The sequence below is a fragment of the Dipodomys spectabilis genome, unplaced genomic scaffold, assembly GCF_019054845.1.
Source record: "Dipodomys spectabilis isolate Male_0828 unplaced genomic scaffold, ASM1905484v1 ptg000017l, whole genome shotgun sequence".
Lineage (NCBI taxonomy): Eukaryota > Metazoa > Chordata > Mammalia > Rodentia > Heteromyidae > Dipodomys > Dipodomys spectabilis.
Genome location: NW_024870694.1, coordinates 9737901 through 9757039, shown reverse-complemented (window position 1 = coordinate 9757039; position 19139 = coordinate 9737901). Strand labels below are relative to the sequence as shown.

At 45.2% G+C, this 19139-nt stretch overlaps 2 protein-coding genes across 7 annotated transcripts in view; both read right to left on the bottom strand.

Annotated features, from left to right (window-relative positions):
* Window positions 1-196: 196 nt before the first annotated feature.
* Window positions 197-14436, bottom strand: LOC122099045 (somatomedin-B and thrombospondin type-1 domain-containing protein-like). 2 transcript variants are annotated; one of them, XM_042669635.1, is made up of 5 exons: window positions 14327-14436; window positions 9009-9143; window positions 8458-8552; window positions 7030-7145; window positions 197-207 (listed from the first exon to the last, which is right to left on the bottom strand). In XM_042669635.1, the coding sequence occupies exons 1-4, from the start codon at window positions 14385-14387 to the stop codon at window positions 7068-7070; spliced, it is 369 nt and encodes a 122-aa protein (XP_042525569.1). In that variant the 5' UTR covers window positions 14388-14436; the 3' UTR covers window positions 197-207; window positions 7030-7067. The 2 variants fall into 2 exon arrangements, with proteins under 2 accessions (XP_042525569.1, XP_042525561.1); XM_042669627.1 differs by lacking the exon at window positions 197-207 and having other exon boundaries at window positions 6897-7145.
* A 1618-nt stretch (window positions 14437-16054) lies between these two features.
* Rubcn (rubicon autophagy regulator) overlaps window positions 16055-19139 on the bottom strand; it is a 67848-nt gene continuing 64763 nt past the window's right edge. For all 5 annotated transcript variants that reach the window (XM_042670119.1, XM_042670084.1, XM_042670101.1 and 2 more), the window contains one exon: window positions 16055-18852. In XM_042670119.1, coding sequence (XP_042526053.1) covers window positions 18674-18852 — 179 coding nt within the window. In that variant the 3' untranslated portion in view covers window positions 16055-18673. The remainder of the gene's footprint in view (window positions 18853-19139) is intronic.

Sequence of the window (19139 nt, the reverse complement as noted above, 5' to 3'; positions counted from 1 at the left end):
ATTCACCCCTGTAGTCCTGCTGCAGGGAGGCTATGACAGGCTGGGCTTGGGCTCCATGAACCTTCTTGGGTTTCATTCCTGATCCAAGACCTTGTTAGCTCTAGGTTTCTGAACCTCAACTTCCTGATCTATAAAGTGGACATAATGTCTACCTCAGTAGGCTGTTATTGTGAAGAACAATACAGTAAAGCTTGTACAAGGTTCTTGCTCCACAGTTGGTACCGTTACAGGGTCCAAGAATGAGTCCACCAATATGGACTTAGAGTTTGAAGAAGTTTATTGAAGTGTTGCAGAAGCTGACCAATCAGGGACACAGTGCAGACTCGGTAGCTAACGCTGTAACCCTGAACATGGACACAAGCTAGGCTTACGAAGGCAAAAACTGCAAGCAGGTGCAAGCTGCAAAATTCCAGTAATAGGATAACATCAACTTTTTTTTTTTCCGTTTGGTAGTGGAGCTTGAACTCTGGGCTTGGGTGCTGTCTCTGCACTCTTCAGCTCAAGACAAGTGCTCTACCACTTGAGCCACAGCGCCACCCAGTTTTCTAGTCTCACGGACTTTTCTGCCCAGACTGGCTTTGAACCATGATCCTCAGATCTCAGCCTCCTGAGTAGCTAGGATTACAGGTGTGAGCCACCGGCTCACAGGGGACTTTTATAATGGCGGTTTCTGGTTATTGCATTCCTCAGTTCCCAGTAAGAGGTTAAATTCCTAACTCAGTTTCCTTGCTTGGTCAAGGAAGAGACCAAGAGTCTCCTAAGAGACCCTTACATTACTCTTCAAAAGCGTATACACCAGCTGGGTGCCCATGGCCCATGCCTGTAATCACAGCTAGTCAGAAGGCTGAGATTGGAGAATTATAGTTTGAAGGCTGAGCAGAAAAATCCAAAAGACTCTATCTCCAATTAACAAGCAAAAAGTCATTGTGAAGGAATGGTAGAGTTGTAGAGTGCTAGCTGTGAGGAAGCAAGCTAAACAAGCAAAAGGCTCTGGGTTCAAGGCACAGCACACATATACTCTCTCTCTCTCTCTCTCTCTCTCTCTCTCTCTCTCTCACACACACACACACACACACACACACACCTTCTCAGGTGCTCAATGAAAGAGCAGATATCTACTTGAATCCTCAAGCAATGGAGAGAAAGACTAGAGTATGGCTCAAGTGGCAGAGCGAGGCAGTAGTGGCTCACATTTATAATCCTAGCTATGCAGGAGGGCTGAGATCTAAGGATGGCGGTTCAAAGCCACACTGGGCAGCAAAGTCCATGAGACTTCTATCTCCAATTAAACAGCAAAAAGCTAAAAGTGAAGATGTAACTCAAGTGGTAGAGCACCAGCCTTGAGCAAAAAAAAAAAAAAAAAAAGAGAGAGAGATAAAGAACAGTGCCCAGGCCCTGAGTTCAAGCCCAGGAAAAAGAGGAGGGAGCATGGAAATGGACTCCCCTGGAAGGTTTCAAGGCTGGGCCACCACAGTGACCTGGATTTTGTGAGACTCAGCTTCTGATTCATGCAAAGCTCACCCTAAGAGATGGTAAGGGGAAACCCAGCAAGAATGCAGCTCCTCAGCCACCTCCCTCGGTCTCCTGCCCCACCCAGGGAGGTTGTGGGAGGGGCTTCCTCATTCCAGGACCAGGTGCGTCCCTAGATCAAAACTTAATCTACTGATGGGCATTCAGGTGCCTTTTTTACCCTGACCAGGGACACTCCATTTCCTTTTCCTTTTATCTTTCATCACAGATATGATCAAAAGCCTTGCTCCAGCCTCAGTGAGAAGAAAGTAGATGAGCTTCTAGAAGTTGTTGGGTATTTCCAAGCTGGCTGGTGGCTGTTGGTCTTGGAGGCCACCACAAGTGTATCCAGAAAGTTCTTTTTTTTCTTTTTTTTTGTCGGTCGTGGGTCTTGAACTCTGGGCCTGGGCACTGTCCCTCAGCTCTTCAGCTAAAGGCTAGAGCTCTACCACTTGAGCCACAGCACCACTTCCGGTTTTCTGGTGGTTAGTTGGAGATAAGAGTCTCAGAGACTTTCTTGCCCGGGCTGACTTTGAACTATGATCCTCAGATCTCAGCCTCTTGAGTAGCTAGGATTACAGGCATGAGCCACCGGTACTCAGCTTCCAGAAAGTTCTTGAACCATTTCTTCAGCCAATCCCTTTTCACATGGATGAGCAGCCTTCTACACTGTTCCAGGCACTTGGAATAAGTCGCTTGAATAGAGTAGATTCTTGTTCTCATGAAAGTAACTTCCTGTCAAAGAGACCACAAACTGTAGACATAATAAACAGGTGCATAGCCGAGTGCTGGTGGCTCACGCCTGTAATCCTAGCTACTCAGGAGGCTGAGATCTGAGGATCGCGGTTCAAAGCCAGCCCGGGCAGGAGAGACTGTGAGACTCCTATCTCCAATAAACTACCAGAAAACCGGAAGTGGCGCTGTAGCTCAAGTGGTAGAGCGCTCGCCTTGAGCTGAAGAGCTGAGGGACAACACCCAGGCCCAGAGTTCAAGCCCCACGACCAACCAAAAAAATAAATAAATAAATAAACAGGTGCATAGATAAATAAGTGCATATGTAAACAATTGCACAAATAAGGGTGAGTTCTACGAGAAAGACTGGGAAGAGGAGTTAAGTTAAAATATTATAGCATTATAGCAAGGTGGAAAGATGGTGAAGATAGTTGCCTGGGGAACAGCGTCTCAGGCAGTGGAACCTGCTAGAGAAGAGTCTAGAAAAGCCTAAAGCAGCAGCAAATTCAGCAAACATCTAAGAGGCAGTGAGGCTGGATCCATAGGAGAGGTAAGAGTTGGAGGTGGGACAGATGCTCAAGGACTTGTGGGCTTTTAGAGAAAGTATAGTTGAGTTTAGAGCTTAAGTGGCTTTGTTTCTAGAACTAGTGTGCCTATAATAGTAGCACTCAGGAGGCTGAGATCTCAGGATCACAGTTTAAAGCCAGATAAGGCAGACAAATCCTCAAGACTCTTATATCCCAATAAACCAGGAAAAACTGAAAGTGAAAATGTGGCTCCAATGTTCGAATGTGGAAAAAATCCAAATGAGACCACAAGGCCTGGAGTTTAGATCTCAGTACTGGCACAAAAGAAAAAAACAAAAGAAGAACAGAACAGGAACTGGGGGTGGGGTGGGGTTGGGGTGTAGCTCAGTGATAGAAGCTCTTGCTTCAGAAGGGCATAGCCCTAGGCTCAATTCTCAGCCTTGCAAGAAAAAAAAAAAAAAAAGAGGATCAGATACTTCAACCTTGCTCTTCTTGTAAGGTAGCAACAGGGAAACAGACCCTGGAGAAATGGCTGATGGGTTAATATCATATCATATCCACTGGAACCCACCTGTATGGGAAGTCTGGCTATTGTCTCCCTTTCCTGATTTGTCAGGAAGTCAAATATCAATTTAGTTTCCAGGTGGTAAAGAAGAACTCAAGCCTAGTGACTCCATTTTGGCCTCAGTCAGGAGTGGGCTGCACCTAGTACAGGAGCTTGGTCCAACACAATTACCTCAGTGGGAGGTGCCCATGGAGGGTTTTGAGTGAAGAGTGAGGGGGAGCCTAACAGGTTTTTAGAGGGTTCACCCTAGAAGTTATGTTAAGAATAGGATAGAAGCTGGATACTAGTGGCTTATGCCTGTAACACTAACTACTTGAGGCTGAGTAGTTACTCATGATCTGAGGATCATGGTTCCAAGCCAGCCCAGACACGAAGGTTCATGATGAAACTCTTATCTCCAAAAAAGCTGGACGTTGAGCTCTGGCTCAAAGTAATAGAGCACTAGCCTTGAGCAAAAAAGCTCAGGGACAGTGCTCAGGCCTCAAGTTCAAGCCTCAGGATTGGTGCGTGAGTACACGTGCCCACACACGCGCGCGCACACACACACGCACGCACGCACACAATCAACTCAACATAGAAACAGGAAATAAGAAAGCTTTTGCCCTAATTTAGGTTAGGGGGGTGGCTCTGACCCCCATCAGATGGAGTAGCAATGAGATTCTAATTCATAATGCAATTTGAAAGGAGAGCCTTGGGCGGTTTCCATCTACACCCATGTGACATGTCAAAGAAAGTGAAGAGCCCAGAATAACCACACACTTTTCAGCCTCCTCACCATTCCAGGTGTCATTGGCCAAAGATCTCCCTCTCCTTCCAGGGTCTCTTCAGCCTCCCATCACCTATGAAACCTGAGCATAATGGTGGGATGACTCTCACTCAGGACAAGGCACTCAAGTGCAGCCCAGAGCACTGGACTGCTCAAGGCCTGTGAGAAGAGTTAACTTTGTAATATGCCCTTGGAATCAATCCAAGGTCATAAATTGGCTGACCATTGTGCTAGATCACCAAACTGTTCTGAGTTGTTGGGAGGAAAGCCTTTTTCTATGCCCCCAAGTCCTCCCTTTAGAATGGGAATGTTGGATATGTTAGATATAGCTTGTTTTTTGCTTTTGCACAGGGATTCATAGCTAAGAGTTGTCTTGAGTCTCAGAGAAGTCTTTGAACTTGGGCTTTTGGACAATGCAGGAACTGTTAGGCAAGAGTGTAACAGCCACAGCCCTACTTCCAGCTTTTTCTGTGTATGTGGTACTGAGGAATCGAACCCAGGGTTTCATGCACTCTAGGCAAGCACTCTACAACTAAGCCACATGCCCAGCCCCAGGACCTCACATTCTTGCTTTGCTTTTTCACCCCCAGCTAGCACTCTATCACTTAAGCCACACTTCCACTTCTGGAGTTTTTTGGTTTTGTTTTTTTTTTTTGCTGGTTAATTGAAGATAAGTCTCATGAACTTTTTGCCCAGGCTGGCTTTGAACCATGATCCTCAGATCAGGTATTTTGTGTTATGAGATGGAAACAAGCCCTTTGAGGGCTGGAATGGGATGTTATGATTTGGGTATGAAATTTCTCCCCACAGAGCTCATGTGTTGAATACTTGGTCCTTAACTGCTGGCATTATTTTGGGAAGTTCTGGAAACTTTAGCAGGTGGAGCCTAGCTGGAGGAAGTCCTGAGACTTATTCTCCTCTCTCTGCTTCTCTCTGGCTCTGTATCTACAGTGTGATCAATAGCCTCCTCCTTCATATGCATCCACTATAATGCTTGGAAAAAAGCCCAAGTCCACAGGACCAAGATACTATGGCCTGAACCCTCTGACGCGATGGGCCAGAATAAATCCTTCTTCCTTTAAGTTGTTCTCTCAAGTATATTGGTCACAGACATGAATAAGTAACCCACTGTATCTCATCCAGCCAGTACGTCCCCATATACCCACCCTTCTCTGCTGCCATTAATGAACTCTATTTCTGAACTTCATATAAATGAGATCATTTATATATTCTCTTTCTTATCTAGCTTCATTCTGTTAACTTTGTATTTATGAGGCTCATCTGTGTTGCTCTGTATTACATTTTTAATCTGTTGAGAGGGTGGATAGGTAGGTATGTGTTGGTGTGGATGCTGGTATTGGGGCTTGAACTCATTCTTTTTTTTTTAACCAGTCCTGGGGCTTGAACTCAGGGCCTGGGCACAGTCCCTGAGCTTCTTTTGCTCAAGGCTAGCACTCTATCACTTGAGCCACAGCCTTACTTCCAGCTTTTTTTGTTTATGTAGTACTGAGGAATCAAATCCAGGGTTTCCTGCACGCTGACCAAGCACTCTACAACTAAGCTACATTCCCAGCCCAAGGACTTCACCTTCTTCGCTTTTTTACCCATAGCTGGCACTCTATCGCTTGAGCCACACTTCTCCTTCTGGAGGGTTTTTCTTTTGCTGATTAATTGGAGATAAGAGTCTCATGAACTTTTCTGCCCAGGCTGGCTTTAAACCATGATCTTCAGATCTCAGCCTTCTGAAGTTGCTAGGAATACAGACGTGAGCCACCAGTGAGTGCCCTACTTTCTTCACCCTTTGGGGATGCTGAGTAGTTTTCTCTAACTACACCACATTTTAGGGGATCCATTTTCTACTGATAGACATTGGATTAATTCCAGTTTTCTCTCTTCTAAATAAAACTACTGTGACCATTTTTGTGATTGTTTTAGGTATATTTCTCTAGGACCCCGTGGAGCTGGCAGATAGATCTGTCTGCAGGACAAGACAGCAATCATAAACATTTCCAAGGGCATCTTAGAAGAACCCGCAAGACCAAGCAATCAGTCAGCCGTGCCAGCAGCCAAATGGATAACACATGTTTATACTGGCTCTGCCTTCATTCCTGTCTCACTTCCCTTTTCCTAACCTCTGATCTCTGGGATTATGTTCCTAAATATTATTAAGAGAAATGAAGCCAAGATAAATCCATTAGTCCAGAGCTGGAATCCATGCTCATAGTGCTCCTTGCTGTAATTGCTTACCCGGTGTTCAGATTAATGAAGACCTAGAGCAAGGGATTGGGCCAGCTAGGGAAAGTATGTGTGTGTGTGTGTGGGGGGGGTAATCTTATCTGAGAAAAAATCTATATTAAAAAGTGATGGAGAGGCTGGGAAGGTGGCTCAGTGGTAGAGCGCTTGCCTTGCATGCTCAAGGCTCTGGGTTCGATTCCTCAACACCACATAAGCAAAAAGAAAAAAGCCGGAAGTGGCGCTGTGGCTCAAGTGGTAGAGCGCTAGCCTTGAGCTAAAGAGCTGAGGGACAGCGCCCAGGCCCAGAGTTCAGGCCCCACGACCAGACCCAAAAAAAAAAAAAAAAAAGTGATGGAAGTGTAGCTCAAGTGGTTGAGCACTGGACTAACAAGGGGGAAAAAAACCTTAAGATAAACCCCCAGTACCCTAAAAGCAAAAAGAAAGGACAAAGAAGAATGCTGAATTGTAATCATCACAACACAATAAATAATACCATAAATCAAATGTATGTCTCAGAATTTATATGGCTGCTTCTAAGCACATTTAGATGTGTTCGCAACAATTTCAGTTTTCCATTGTATAAACCAACAAGGAAGTATACAAAACGGCAGCTGAGGACAAACACTCAGTCCCCTCTGTCCTGGCCCAGGAAGGCCCAGGTAAGGTCAGGTGACGTGTGCTCCAGGGCAGATCACGGGAGTAGGATGGATGGAAGAACAGCCTTGGAGAGGAGTCAGGCTCTCTTCTTAATTCCTTTCACAGCCATGGACAATGGCCTTCCCACAGGGCTGGTTTGGAGAAGCTGATGAACCTAAATGACAGGAATCAAGGACCTAGGTCCCAAATAGGGCCATCTGTTTTATACAAGAGCCACGTTCTTCTAGAGTTGACCTCAATTAATTCTGACCACAAGCCCTAGATGGAAAGTTCTAAGACACAGAAGCTCAGAAAAGATAAGGAAGTTACTTGTGGTCCTCTAGGTAGCAAACAATGGTGCTGGGACTTGAAGCCAGGTCTCTCTGACCCCATGTGTCCCTTTCCTTTCCATTGCACTGTGCTGACTTCCTTTCTATGCAAACTATAAAGAGCCAAGCTGTGCCTTCTCCTCCAGAGCTGGGCTGAGCATACTAGACAGGTCAGGGCTGGAGCTGGGACACAGGGGGAAGAAGAGACCAGAAGAGGATTTAGGGTAGAGGTTAGCAAAGTATAATCCATGGGTCAATTTTGGCCTATTGTTTTAGCACAGAAAGGTGAGAATGCTTTCTACATTCTTTTTTTCTTTGTGCCAATATTGGGCTTGAACTCAGAGCCTCACAGTCTTACTCAGTTTTTTCCTTTCACTTGCTGGTGCTCTTCCACTTGAGCCACACCTGTTTCCAGTTCTTTTTTTTTTTTGTCGGTCATGGAGCTTGAACTCTGGGCCTGGGCACTGTCCCTCAGCTCTTTAGCTCAAGGCTAGTGCTCTACTAGTTTGAGCCACAGCGCCACTTCCAGTTTTCTGGTGGTTAACTGGAGATAAGAGTCTCACAGACTTTCTTACCCAGGCTGGTTTTGAAGTGCAATTCTCAGATCTCAGCCTACTGAGTAAACTAGGATTACAGGCGTGAGCCATGAGTGCCGGGCCTAGCTTCTTAAAAAAAAATAATTTATTGTTAGTATAGAAGTGATATACAGAGAGATTACAATTACATGAGTCAGTTAATGAGTACATTTCCTTTCATACAGTGTCTTCTGTTCCCTTAATCTCTCCCAGCAATTCTGGCTTTTTGCTGGTTAAATGGAGGTAAGTATCTCTGTAATTTGTCTGCTCAGCCTGCATTGCTTCAATTCTCAGACCTCAATCTCCTGAGTAGCTGGATTACTATAGGCATGAGCTACATGCCTAGTTTGCTTTTTCACATTCTTAAATAGTGGGGCTGGAGGACATCAAAAAAAGAATGTACATGACAGATGAAAATTAAGTGAAATTCAAATTTCTATGTCCATGTACAAAAATTCTGATTCTCCCCTGTTAAAGCCATCACTACAATGGAGTGCTAGTTCAGGAATCCTTTGTTCCCTTCCCTGCCTTTGGGATCTGGAGGTTAGAAAGGCCCTGGGAAGGACATCTTTATGGCACTTACCATATTCTTCACCCAGTCTAGATTGCTTCTGGGGGGGCCATGTGGACTCTTCATACTCAGCACCATCTGTAGCACCATCTTGGCAGTTTGAGAAGCTGGGAGGAACACAGACTTGAAAGTTTCTGTCCTTGTCACCCACCCTTTCTATGGCTATCCAGCACCCCCAGCACCTGTCTGCAGACTCCTGTCTCCCCAAGAGGCATGCATTCTCCAAGAGAAAGTGGGGCAGTAAGGAGGAACCCCAAACACATCATCCTCCCACCCTCATCTTCACCACCAACAGCTTGGCTTCTCCCTTTGCCACCTGGAAAAGAGGTCCAAAGGGGAGCAGCAGGTGCCAAGGAGCACTGGAGAAACAAAGCGGGGAGCAATGTGTAGGCACTTTTGACATGAAATTGACAGAAATACAAGGAACTTGAGATGCCTAGGGATCTTAGGTGCCATCTAGGTTGCATCCCAGCCATGACCTAATATCCAGGCAAAGGGACTTTCCTCTGTCAATCACAGCATACATTCTGCTATAGGTGGAAATGAGCCTGGATGCAAGGTACCAGGGTCGCAGAGGGAGCGGTAGTCTGGGCAGCAGTCTGGTACCACATGGCAGAATTCATCACAGTAGCAGCTTCCTCTCCTGCAGCGGTGATCAGTTCCAAGGCAGCAGAGAGACTGAGGTTGGGAACAACTTCCTGGAGAAAAGGGACATTAAAAGCAACAAATGTAGAGCAAGGGAAGGGGTGACATTGTCCAAAAAGAAACCTACTTTTTCCCTGACTTATGTAACTAACTGTAACTCCTTTGTACATCGCCAATGGCTCATGCCGTAATCCTAGCTACTCAGTAGGCTGAAATCTGAAGATTGTGGTTCAAAGCCAGCCTGGGCAGGAAAGTCCGTGAGACTCTTTTTTTTTTTTTTTGTCGGTTGTGGGGCTTGAACTCTGGGCCTGGGCGCTGTCCCTCAGCTCTTCAGCTCAAGGCGAGCGCTCTACCACTTGAGCTACAGCACCACTCGTGAGACTCTTATCTCCAGTTAACTACCAGAAAACCAGAAGTGGTGCTGTAGATCAAGTGGTAGAGTGCTCACCTTGAGCTGAGAGACAGAAACCGCCATTATAAAAGTCCCCTGTGAGCCAGTGGCTCACACATATAAACCTAGCTACTCAGGAGGCTTAGATTTGAGGTTCATGATTCAGAGCCATCCTAGGCAGGAAAAGTCTGTGAGAATCTTATCTCCAATAAAGCACCAAAAATATGGATCAAGTGGTAGAGTGCTAGTTTTAAGCAAAAAGCTCAGGGATAGTGCCCAGACCCCAGAGCTTGAGTTCAAGTCCCAAGATGAGTATACACACAAAAAAGTTGTTTTTTGTTTGTTTGTTTGTTTTGTCCGTCATGGGGCTTGAACTCAGGACCTGGGCACTGTCTGTGAGTTCTTTCACTCAAGGCTAGTGCTCTACCATTTTGAGCCATATCGCCACTTCCACAAAAAAAATTTTTAAATTCTGTTCCTCACTTCTCCAGATTACTCAACTCAATAATTATCTGATTATTATCCATCTAATACAAGATGAAGGTCTAACTGTAAGAGATGGGAAAGGCAAGGCTGGCAGGTAGAGACTGTGGACCAGTTTCCTAGTGGGGTTGTGTCTCTGGTAGGAAGGGTCTTGTATTGGTCTCACCCCCCACAACTCTCTTTTCTTCTCTTCCTCTGCTCTAGCCTCTCCTTCCCAACTGTCTCCTGTAAGGCTAACACCTGCCTAGGGCTTTGTATAAGGATAAACCTGACTGAAGGGTTTTCAAAGTTGACAGGATCAACAGAGAGCCAGCCTCTGAGAGGACATGGGGACAGGGTGAGGCTGACCTAAACTGTTGTGGAAACAGGGCCTTGCAGGTGTTGTGGGAGAGGAGATGCTGGGGGGGGGGCTCTCAAGGTGCAGATGAACGGATGACTGGCACCGGGGCGATGGCTTCTGAGTTTGCCATGGCTTCTGCTTGTTCAGCTCAGGAGCCTTCTACAAATGATCTGTTTGCCTTCTCATGTCTTCCCTCTTCCCAATTGCCTGGTCCAGCATCAATCCGAGAGAGTGAGTCCCAGGGACTAACCAAACTACGGTTGCAGCCTACTTGTGAGGCAGAGATTAATTCATTGGTCATTTTAATAAGATGGGATGGGATAGGGTGAAATAAGATGGGATAGAATTAGATCAAATAGATTCGTTTATATCATATATGGCAAAAAAAATAAGTTGTTTGAAGTTCTTTTTGAAATACTTGTTTTCTCTACATAGCTGTGTGTATTGAGTTATATCATTAAACATATTCATGAATGTGAGTTGAGGCCAGAAAGACTTGAAAGCCACTAGTCTGGAGAGAGGCTCTCATTTTGAAGATGAGGGAGGAGCATTTGCTCAAGGTCATGCTTCAGGCCAGGATGGGGACAGGAGTAGGAGCAGAAACCTGACTTCCTCTTTGCTTTCCCACCACACCATGCTCAAAGGGCTCACTCAAAAAAACCTCTAAATGGAAGTAGTGCCTGGCTCAAGTGGCAAAGCATTAGCCTTGAACACAAAGAGGCTCAGGGACAGTGCCCAGTCCCCGAGTTTAAACCCCAGGACTGGCCAAAACAACAAGAACAACAAAACACCAAAACCCTCTTAATAACCTGCATGTGCCTGTTCCAAGTTATGGCTTATGCTGTTTCCTCTGCTTGGAAGGTCCTGCTCTCCCAAATCCATTAGCTGAAAACATTGTTGATTTCAAGGCCATATTTCAACACCGTGGCTGCTAAGAAATTATTATTAAGAAACATTATTATGAACGTGTTAAATAAAGAATAAAAAATTTGCTGAGAGGTGGTGGTTCACTCCTGTCATCCTAGCTACTCAGGAGGCTGAGACTTGAGGATTATGGCTCAAAGCCAGCCAGGTCAGACAGATCCATGAGACTCTTACCTCCAATTGACTGCTTAAAAAAAAAAAAAAAAAAAAAAGTCCAGCCTTTCCATACTAGCCATATAGCTGACGAGAAAATTTTTTTCTTGATAGAACTCCAGCTAATAAATGCTGACAAGGCTAGGGGCTGTGGCTCAAATCTCTTAGCAAGTATAAGGTCCTGACTTTCTTTGTCTTTTTTTTTTTGTTGTTGGTCATGGGGCTTGAACTCTGGGCCTGGGCAGTGTCCCTCAGCTCTTCAGCTCAAGGCTAGTGCTCTACCACTTGAGCCACAGCACCACTTCAGGCTTTTTCTGCTTATGTGGTGCTGAGGAATCAAACCCAGGGCCTCATGCATGCAAGGCAAGCACTCTACCACTGAGCAATCTTCCCAGCTCTAAGGTCCTGACTTTAAACCAACCAACCAACCATCAAACAAACAACTATAGACAGGCAGAATGACAAAACTAGAAAATCACCACTTGACAACCTGTGATGGGGGGGAAATCTTTTGCAATAATTATCAAAGAGAGCTAAAATCATTAGAAAAAATGTTGACAGGGAACATTTATAAGGAACTTGCTCTCTGGATGATCAAGTTAACCACCAGTAAAAGTGGGAAAACTAGGCATTGTGTGTCATGCATCTCCTTCGAAGCATGCAGCCCCATCTATGGAGTACTTGCCAAAGAAATAATGTGATTGTGGTTTGAGCCTCACTTCCAGATTTTAGGAACTGTCAGGGTTATGGGACCCCTTCAAGAACTCAATCAGCCAGATCTAGAATGTATGCTATGCTACCGAATAAATTCCCTGGTTCGTTCAAAAGATAAATGGGAAAACTGAGCTGAGATGATTTATAAATGTAAAGATACTTCAGGGCTATGGCAGCTAAGAAACTGGAGGTATGGTTCAAGAGGTAGAGCACCAGCCAAGTGAAGAAAAAAAAAAAGCTTAGCAAGAGCATTGATTCAAATAAGCCAACGGTAAAAGGATATATATATATTTTTTTTTCTAGTCTTGGGGCTTGAACTCAGGGCCTGGGCACTGTCCCTGAGCTTCTTTGCTCAAGGCTAGCTCTCTAGCACTTGAGCCACAGTGCCACTTCTGGCTTTTTCTGTTTATGTGGTGCTGAGGAATCGAACCTAGGGTCATGCATGCTAGGCAAGCACTATACCATTAAGCCATGTTCTCAGCATAAAAGCACATTTTTTAATGTTTTTTAATATTGGTCTTCAGGCTTGAACTCAGGACTTGGGCTCTGTCCTTGAGCATTAGCTTATCACTTTAGTCATAGCTCTCCATTTTCAGCTTTTTGCTGGAAGAGTCTCCCAGACTTTTCTGCCCAGGCTGGCTTCAAACCATCATCCTCTAATCCCAGCCTCCTGAATAGTTAGGATTATAGGTGTGAGCCACTGGTGGCAAATTCTCTTTTATAAGAATCCCTCTCGGTCAATAAATAACCCAACTCAGTGACAGTGACATTCATCTCTCTTGAGGGCAGAGCAATCGCCATTCCCCAAGGCCCCATCTTCCACTGCTGCATGGGGATTCAATTCCAACCCATGAATTCAGGGATGCACTGAAGCCATGGTCATTATCAATATAAGTGCCAAGAGGGGGCCAGGACTAGGCTCGGAAAGGGCTGCATGAAGCACCAAAGGCTAATAATGATCCCTCCAGAGCTCTATTCTTTACATGTGTTTTGGAGTTTCCTAGAGAAAGTAAGCATAGAGAAGGGTGAGAACGCATCCTCTGCTGCTCTGGACAGCCTCTTCTGGTCCTCCATCATCCTAATCCTACTCAAGCTCCCTATTTGCAAGTCCCATTCAGCAAAACAGAAGGCCAGCCATTCCCTTGAAGTTCTTCCAAGAACTTCGGAACAAAAGGGTTTAATAACCCTTCAGAGTGAAGAATTTACCCCCAATAACATCTAGTTTTCTCCCTGTTTCTTACCAGTTTTCTCTGGTAAATAACACCTTTGTTGAGTTTCCATTGTAGCTTCTGGGATGTTTTAACAAACCTAGTACATTAGGCAGGCAATTGACCAATCATTCTGTTTTTAATCTGGGTCAGGACTTGTCTCATTGATCTTCTCTCCTGACCCCCACCCCAACCAAGTGCACAGTCCAGAGCCCCATGCTACCTCTACACATCAGAATCTCATCTGGACAGGCTGTATCACAATGCTTCCCTGGCCACACAGACCTCCCAATCCAGTCACCCAAAACATCCTACACACTTGAAGTGGAAACACAGAGAAGCCATAACCAGCCATCATAGGTACCTAGTGAGTGTCTGACACAAGAAATTACTCCATTCAGGAATGCTAGCCCTAAGAAAGTGGTAGATTCCACCACAAACAAGAGATCCACTGGTCTGGTGTTGGTGGCTCACACATGCAATATTACTTACTCAGAAGACTAAGATCTAAGGATCATGATTTGAGCCTGGGAAGAAAATTCCTTGAGACTCTTATCTCCAATTAACCCTCCCAAAAAACTTCTGAAATGAGCTGGGTGCCAGTGGCTCACACCTGTAATCCTAGCTACTCACTAGGCTGAAATCTGAGGATTGCAGTTCAAAGCTAGCCTGGGCAGCAAAGGCTGTGAGACTCTTACCTCCAATAAACCACCAGAAAACTGAAAGTGGCACTGTGGCTCAAGTGGTAGAGCACTAGCCTTGAGCTGAAGAGCTAAGGGACATTGCCAGGCCCTGAGTTCAAAGCCTATAACCAAAAAAACCCCCTTAGAAATGGAGCTGTGGCTCAAGTGGTAGAGCACCAGCCTTGAGCACAAAAGCTAAGGGTGAGTTCCAGCCCTAGTACTGGCACAAGGGAGAGAGAAGGAGAGAGGGAGAGAGAGAGCGAGAGAGAGAGAACCATAAATGAATGAATGAGACTAGATCCCTTTAACCTCTATCACAGATGCCAAACCAGCTCCTCACCTGTCTTGTGCTTTGGGGTCACAGGGCTCAGCCACAGCAGGAGGAGAAGGGCCAGCCACATGGCTGCAAGCTGGACAGAGACAGAATGCTGTACTTTAAGGATTGAAATTCTAGCTCAATCCTCACCCTCCCCATCTGGTATCTACCCAGAGAAGCCAGCTCATACCTGGATGGTCACTGTAGGGGATGGGTGCCAAAGCAGTAGCACAGGTGTCCCAGCTGCTTGGAAGAGCTTACCCAAACAGATAATTTTCAAATCTCCTGGTATGAATCAGAAACAGCTGAGTGACAATGTTCCAAAAGCCTTGAGATGATCTACTTTGACCTTCCCATTTGATAGGTGAAGACCCTGACACCTAGGGATAACTAGGGACCCTCTGATTTCACATAGCTTGGTTGTGTCAGAGCTGAGGCAAGAATCCTGGTCTCCTGGAGTGTCTCTCCACCCCCCCTTGCCCCCCACCTCTGCTGCGAATGCAGATAGACTCATAAGAGGCCCTTCAGCCATGAGAATGAGCTGGGCATTTTGGTTCCAATGGTCTGAGTTGTCTACAGGAAAAGGCTACTGGAGTAGACATCTTTTTCTCGTTTCCTACAAGAAAATGTAAAGAGTTGACTCCATTGCACATTTGGAAAACACCTATGATCTGGCACCAGTGGTGCTCAGTTGGGTGGACCCAACCAGGTTCCTGATTAATCCTTACATGTGGCAGAGGATATGCTTTGAAAGACACCCATGAGCAACCTACCAACTTACCAGTGCTGTCACCTCCCACTCCAGAGGCTGAAGAAACAAAATCTGCACGTGGTAACCAGTGAGAGCTTGCTCTCTCCCTTTTTATTGTCTATTAATTGTACAGAGGGGGTTTTATTGTGATATTTCCACACATGCATAAAATATATCTTATCCCCCCCCCCCACTTTTAAAACAATTAGTGTGTTTGTATGTGTGTGTGCATGTATGTGTGATGTTCTTAGGACTTGAACTCAGGGCCTGGGCACTGTCCCTGAGCTTTTGTACTTAGGGCTAGTGCTCTACTACTTATGCACAGCTCCATTTCTGGCTCTTTTGGTGGTTAATTGGAGATAAGAATCTCACAAACTTTCTTGCCCAGGCTGGCTTCAAATCCCAATCCTCAGATCTCAGCCTCTCAAGAAGCTAGTTACAGGCACAAGCCACTGGCATTGAACTTTCTTTCTTTCTTTCTTTTTTTAGTTGGTTGTGGGGCTTGAACTGTGAGCCTGGGCACTGTCCCTCAGCACTTCAGCTCAAGGCAAGCATTCTACCACTTGAGCCACAGCGCCACTTCCAGTTTTCTGATGGTTTATTGGAGATAAGAGTTTCATGGACTTTTCTGCCCGGGCTGGCTTTGAACCATGATCCTTAGATCTCAACTTCCTAAGTAGCTAGGATTACAGGTGTGAGCCTCCGGTGCCCTGCCTGGCATCCAGCTTTTAAACAATTTTCATTATTCTATTTTCAAAGTATTCATTATCACACCCCATTATCACATACCCTCCCTCCTACCTCAATGTCCCCTTCTACCTGTTAACAAGATGTGATGTCCAGAGCTGTGGCTGCCATTCTACAATCATGGGGCAATAAGTATAAAGTTGTATGTGGAAAACATACAGCACACAGTTATCTCCAGCATTTTCAGGCAGGCCTGCTTCACAGCACACACTCAATATCATCTTCTCATTAATATCAAGCAGGTAACCAGAAGGCAGGATTTAATTTCTTTAGTTTATTCAAGCTGGTCATGAACTGTGCACCAACTACAGCAAGTAGAAATCCAGTTCAAAACAGGTGTTTACACACATGAAACTTGTCTAGGTAGACTCTTGCTCATTCTACGTTCATTCCATAAAAGCTCTAAAAACTTGGCAGAGAAAGTCAATGACTGCCTCATTTAAGTGGAAAATGTTTGTCTTCCACTCTTCTGCAATGTCTTGAATCTTGTCTCCACCTTGTAAGCTAATGGTTTCTTTCCCTTTACGTGCAGAAAAAACAAAACAAAACACTTCTTCCCTCCTTGTCACTTAGAAGGAACTCTTTTCAGTGCATCCAGAAGCTTCTCCCCTCAACGGCAGAGGAGTCTCAGATACTGTTAAGTTGCAAAAAGTGCTTTCAAAACATTCCCCTCTCTTCCCTTTCTCCCCCACTCCCTAAGAAATAAATAAATGGAGGTGTGAACAGTGAAGACAGCATAGTGTCAGGGACGGTAACATATATGCAACCTGCAGGATGGGAGGGGTGCGGGAGAGAGTGAAAATCCAGGAACATGGAAGATTGTTGAGTTCAGCTTTGATCCTATGTTGGTATGAAATAGGCAGGATAACAAGACAGTATGTCTCTCCTCCAGTGTAGCCATTTAGATGAGCTGGACTCAAAGTTTAAACCAAAACTGGAATTAAAGCTCACCATTTCCTTTTTGGTGGTACTAGAATTAGAACTGAGGGCTTTATTAGGCAAACACTTTTGCCACCAGAGCCATGACCCAGCCCTAGACCTCACCATATATATATAAACAAACCTGAGTCTGAATCTGAAGCATATCTTTAGTGAGACTTGAGTTTTATAGGTTCATTCCCAAAGCTCCTTGAAAGGATGAAGGAACTTCTAGTCAGCCCTTCAAAACTGGGCTGGGCCTTGGCTTCCACCATGAACTGAAAGGAGAATAGACCAAGTCTTCCAGCCTGGATGGAGATATCAAATCCCAAATGTGAGGCAGAACCAACATTGTGGGCCAACTCCTATGGGCTCCCTCTTGCTCCAGCTGTGTAATAGCTTTGGCTGTTACCTCCTTACGAGAGCCAGTATCACCTCCAGCTCAGGTACTCATCTGCTTCCACCAATCAGGTACAACTTTCTATTTGGCTTCTTAGAACAGTGCCTAAGCCAATTTTTTTTCTACTACCAATAACTACACGTCTAAGAAAGAAAAATTAATTCTGGTAAAATGATGTGGGCTTTAGTACAGTCTTTGGAAAAGCAATCCTGACCAGTGTTTCACTTAGAGGTTAGGACCTTTAGCAACTTCAAGAACATCACAAGAACTTTCCCATCAAAATTATATTAAAGTATGAGGGAAAAATATGTTAAAGCGATATGAAAGGGATAATTAAACATACATTACCAGGTTAAATAATTAAGTGCATAATTGGCATAAAGGCTCTTTTTATCCCAAGAAAGCAGGAATATTCACATTCGCATCCACAAACTGTCAAATGCGCTAATACTACTACGAGCAGGAAAGTTTTTCCCCAACTTTGAGAAAGGAAACTAAGGCAAGAGCTCAGCCTGCAGGGAAGACCCCAGCTCTACACAGGAAGGAGCAGGAAAGGGCCAGAGAATGGACTAGGGCCATATCTTCACTCAGGACCATAATGGCCATTTCACAGGACAGAACAGTAACCACCCCACTAATAAGATGGAACATGGGGTTTCTGTTATCTCCTTAGGATGAGTTTGAATGACAATTCTCAAGAGCAAGACTAACCAATAGACCATTCACCCAAGAAAAGGCCAACAGCTGCTCTGACTGGATAAAATCTCCGTAAGCAAAAGCTGTAGCTTCAGTTATGCATGCAGGATAGGTTACAAGTAGGTCTGGCCCCACAAGCATCGGTCACAAGTGGGTCAGAGCCCTAGCTCTGTTCTTTGCTTCAGGCTCACCATATATGGATAGCCTGTGCTTCCATCTGTGTCTAGAATATTTCAAATCGGGAAGTCATGGCTGTCTCCTTGAAGTCTCTGATGATATTCCACTTTTATGTTCCCCCCACCCTTGCCCCAATCTTTAAACAAGCTCAACAAAATGCCCACAGTGAAGCCCCTTCCGCTGCTGCTTCTCCTCAGGGAAGTCTGACCCTATTTCAGGCTGAGATGAGAGATAGCAAACTCCATCCACCTGCTGCAGCAGCAAAAGAGAAGCGGGTTGGTTAAGAAAAATCTGGCTGGGAAGCTCCAGAACTAAAACAACAGTGGAAATGATACTGGAGATGCAGCTGCCACCAGATGTGGTCGGGGTGGAAAAGCCCATGAGTGTCAGAAGACTTGAGTCTCTGTCTGTTCCCCTGACAGAGGCACTTGAAGCTTCACTTAGGGACTGTGTGTCAGTTCTGATGGGAAATGCTGGGCGCCTGCAAATATCTGTCACACAGACTGGACCCATCAACCTAACAAAGGTTGACTCTACCTGGATGTAAGACACATTATTAAAAATAAGAAGAATGATAATAATAAAAAAAATCCCCAAGTGGGGAATGTCCTTGAGAGGGTGGCTCAGTTCTGCATCGTTGTGCCCCTAGCCACTAGACAGAGGCCGGCCGGCTGTGCTTTCTTCAGGTGGTCCCCAAAACAGTGGCTTCCAGGGCCAAGGCTTCGGTGGGTTCCTCCTCATAGTCTGACATGTAGGATTCCAAGCTCTGCTTGGCCAGTAACTCCCTCCGGGCCTGCAGCCGCTCACACCGGGGACAGCTTCCAGACTTGAAACAAGCTTTATGGTAACATGCTTTACATTCTATTCAGGTTAAAAAGGTGAGAGAGAGAAGAAAATCATTTGTTATTTTCTCAGGCCGGACGCAAGTCACTGCTACAGCCTCTACTCACTACCTTGGCTCAGTGTTTTCCATGGTGAAACACAGGGAGAGGCTCTATCAGACCAAAATTTTTTTTTGGTAGCAGAGGGATTTGAACTCAGGGCCTTGTGCTTGCTAGGCTGACACTCTATCACTTGAGCTATACCTCCAGACTTGATTTTTTCACTATTTTCCAGATAGGGTCTTGTAAAGATTTTTGCCCAGGCTG

Bases quoted from the DNA above. Each gene is read 5' to 3' on its own strand.
- LOC122099045 (XM_042669635.1), bottom strand. From the start codon at position 14,387: ATGTGGCTGGCCCTTCTCCTCCTGCTGTGGCTGAGCCCTGTGACCCCA. The intron at 9,144-14,326 runs GTGAGGAGCTGG...CCTTTTCTCCAG, and splicing joins GACCCCAAAGCACAAGACAG to GAAGTTGTTCCCAACCTCAG. The intron at 8,553-9,008 runs GTACCTTGCATC...TGTTCCTCCCAG, and splicing joins CCGCTCCCTCTGCGACCCTG to CTTCTCAAACTGCCAAGATG.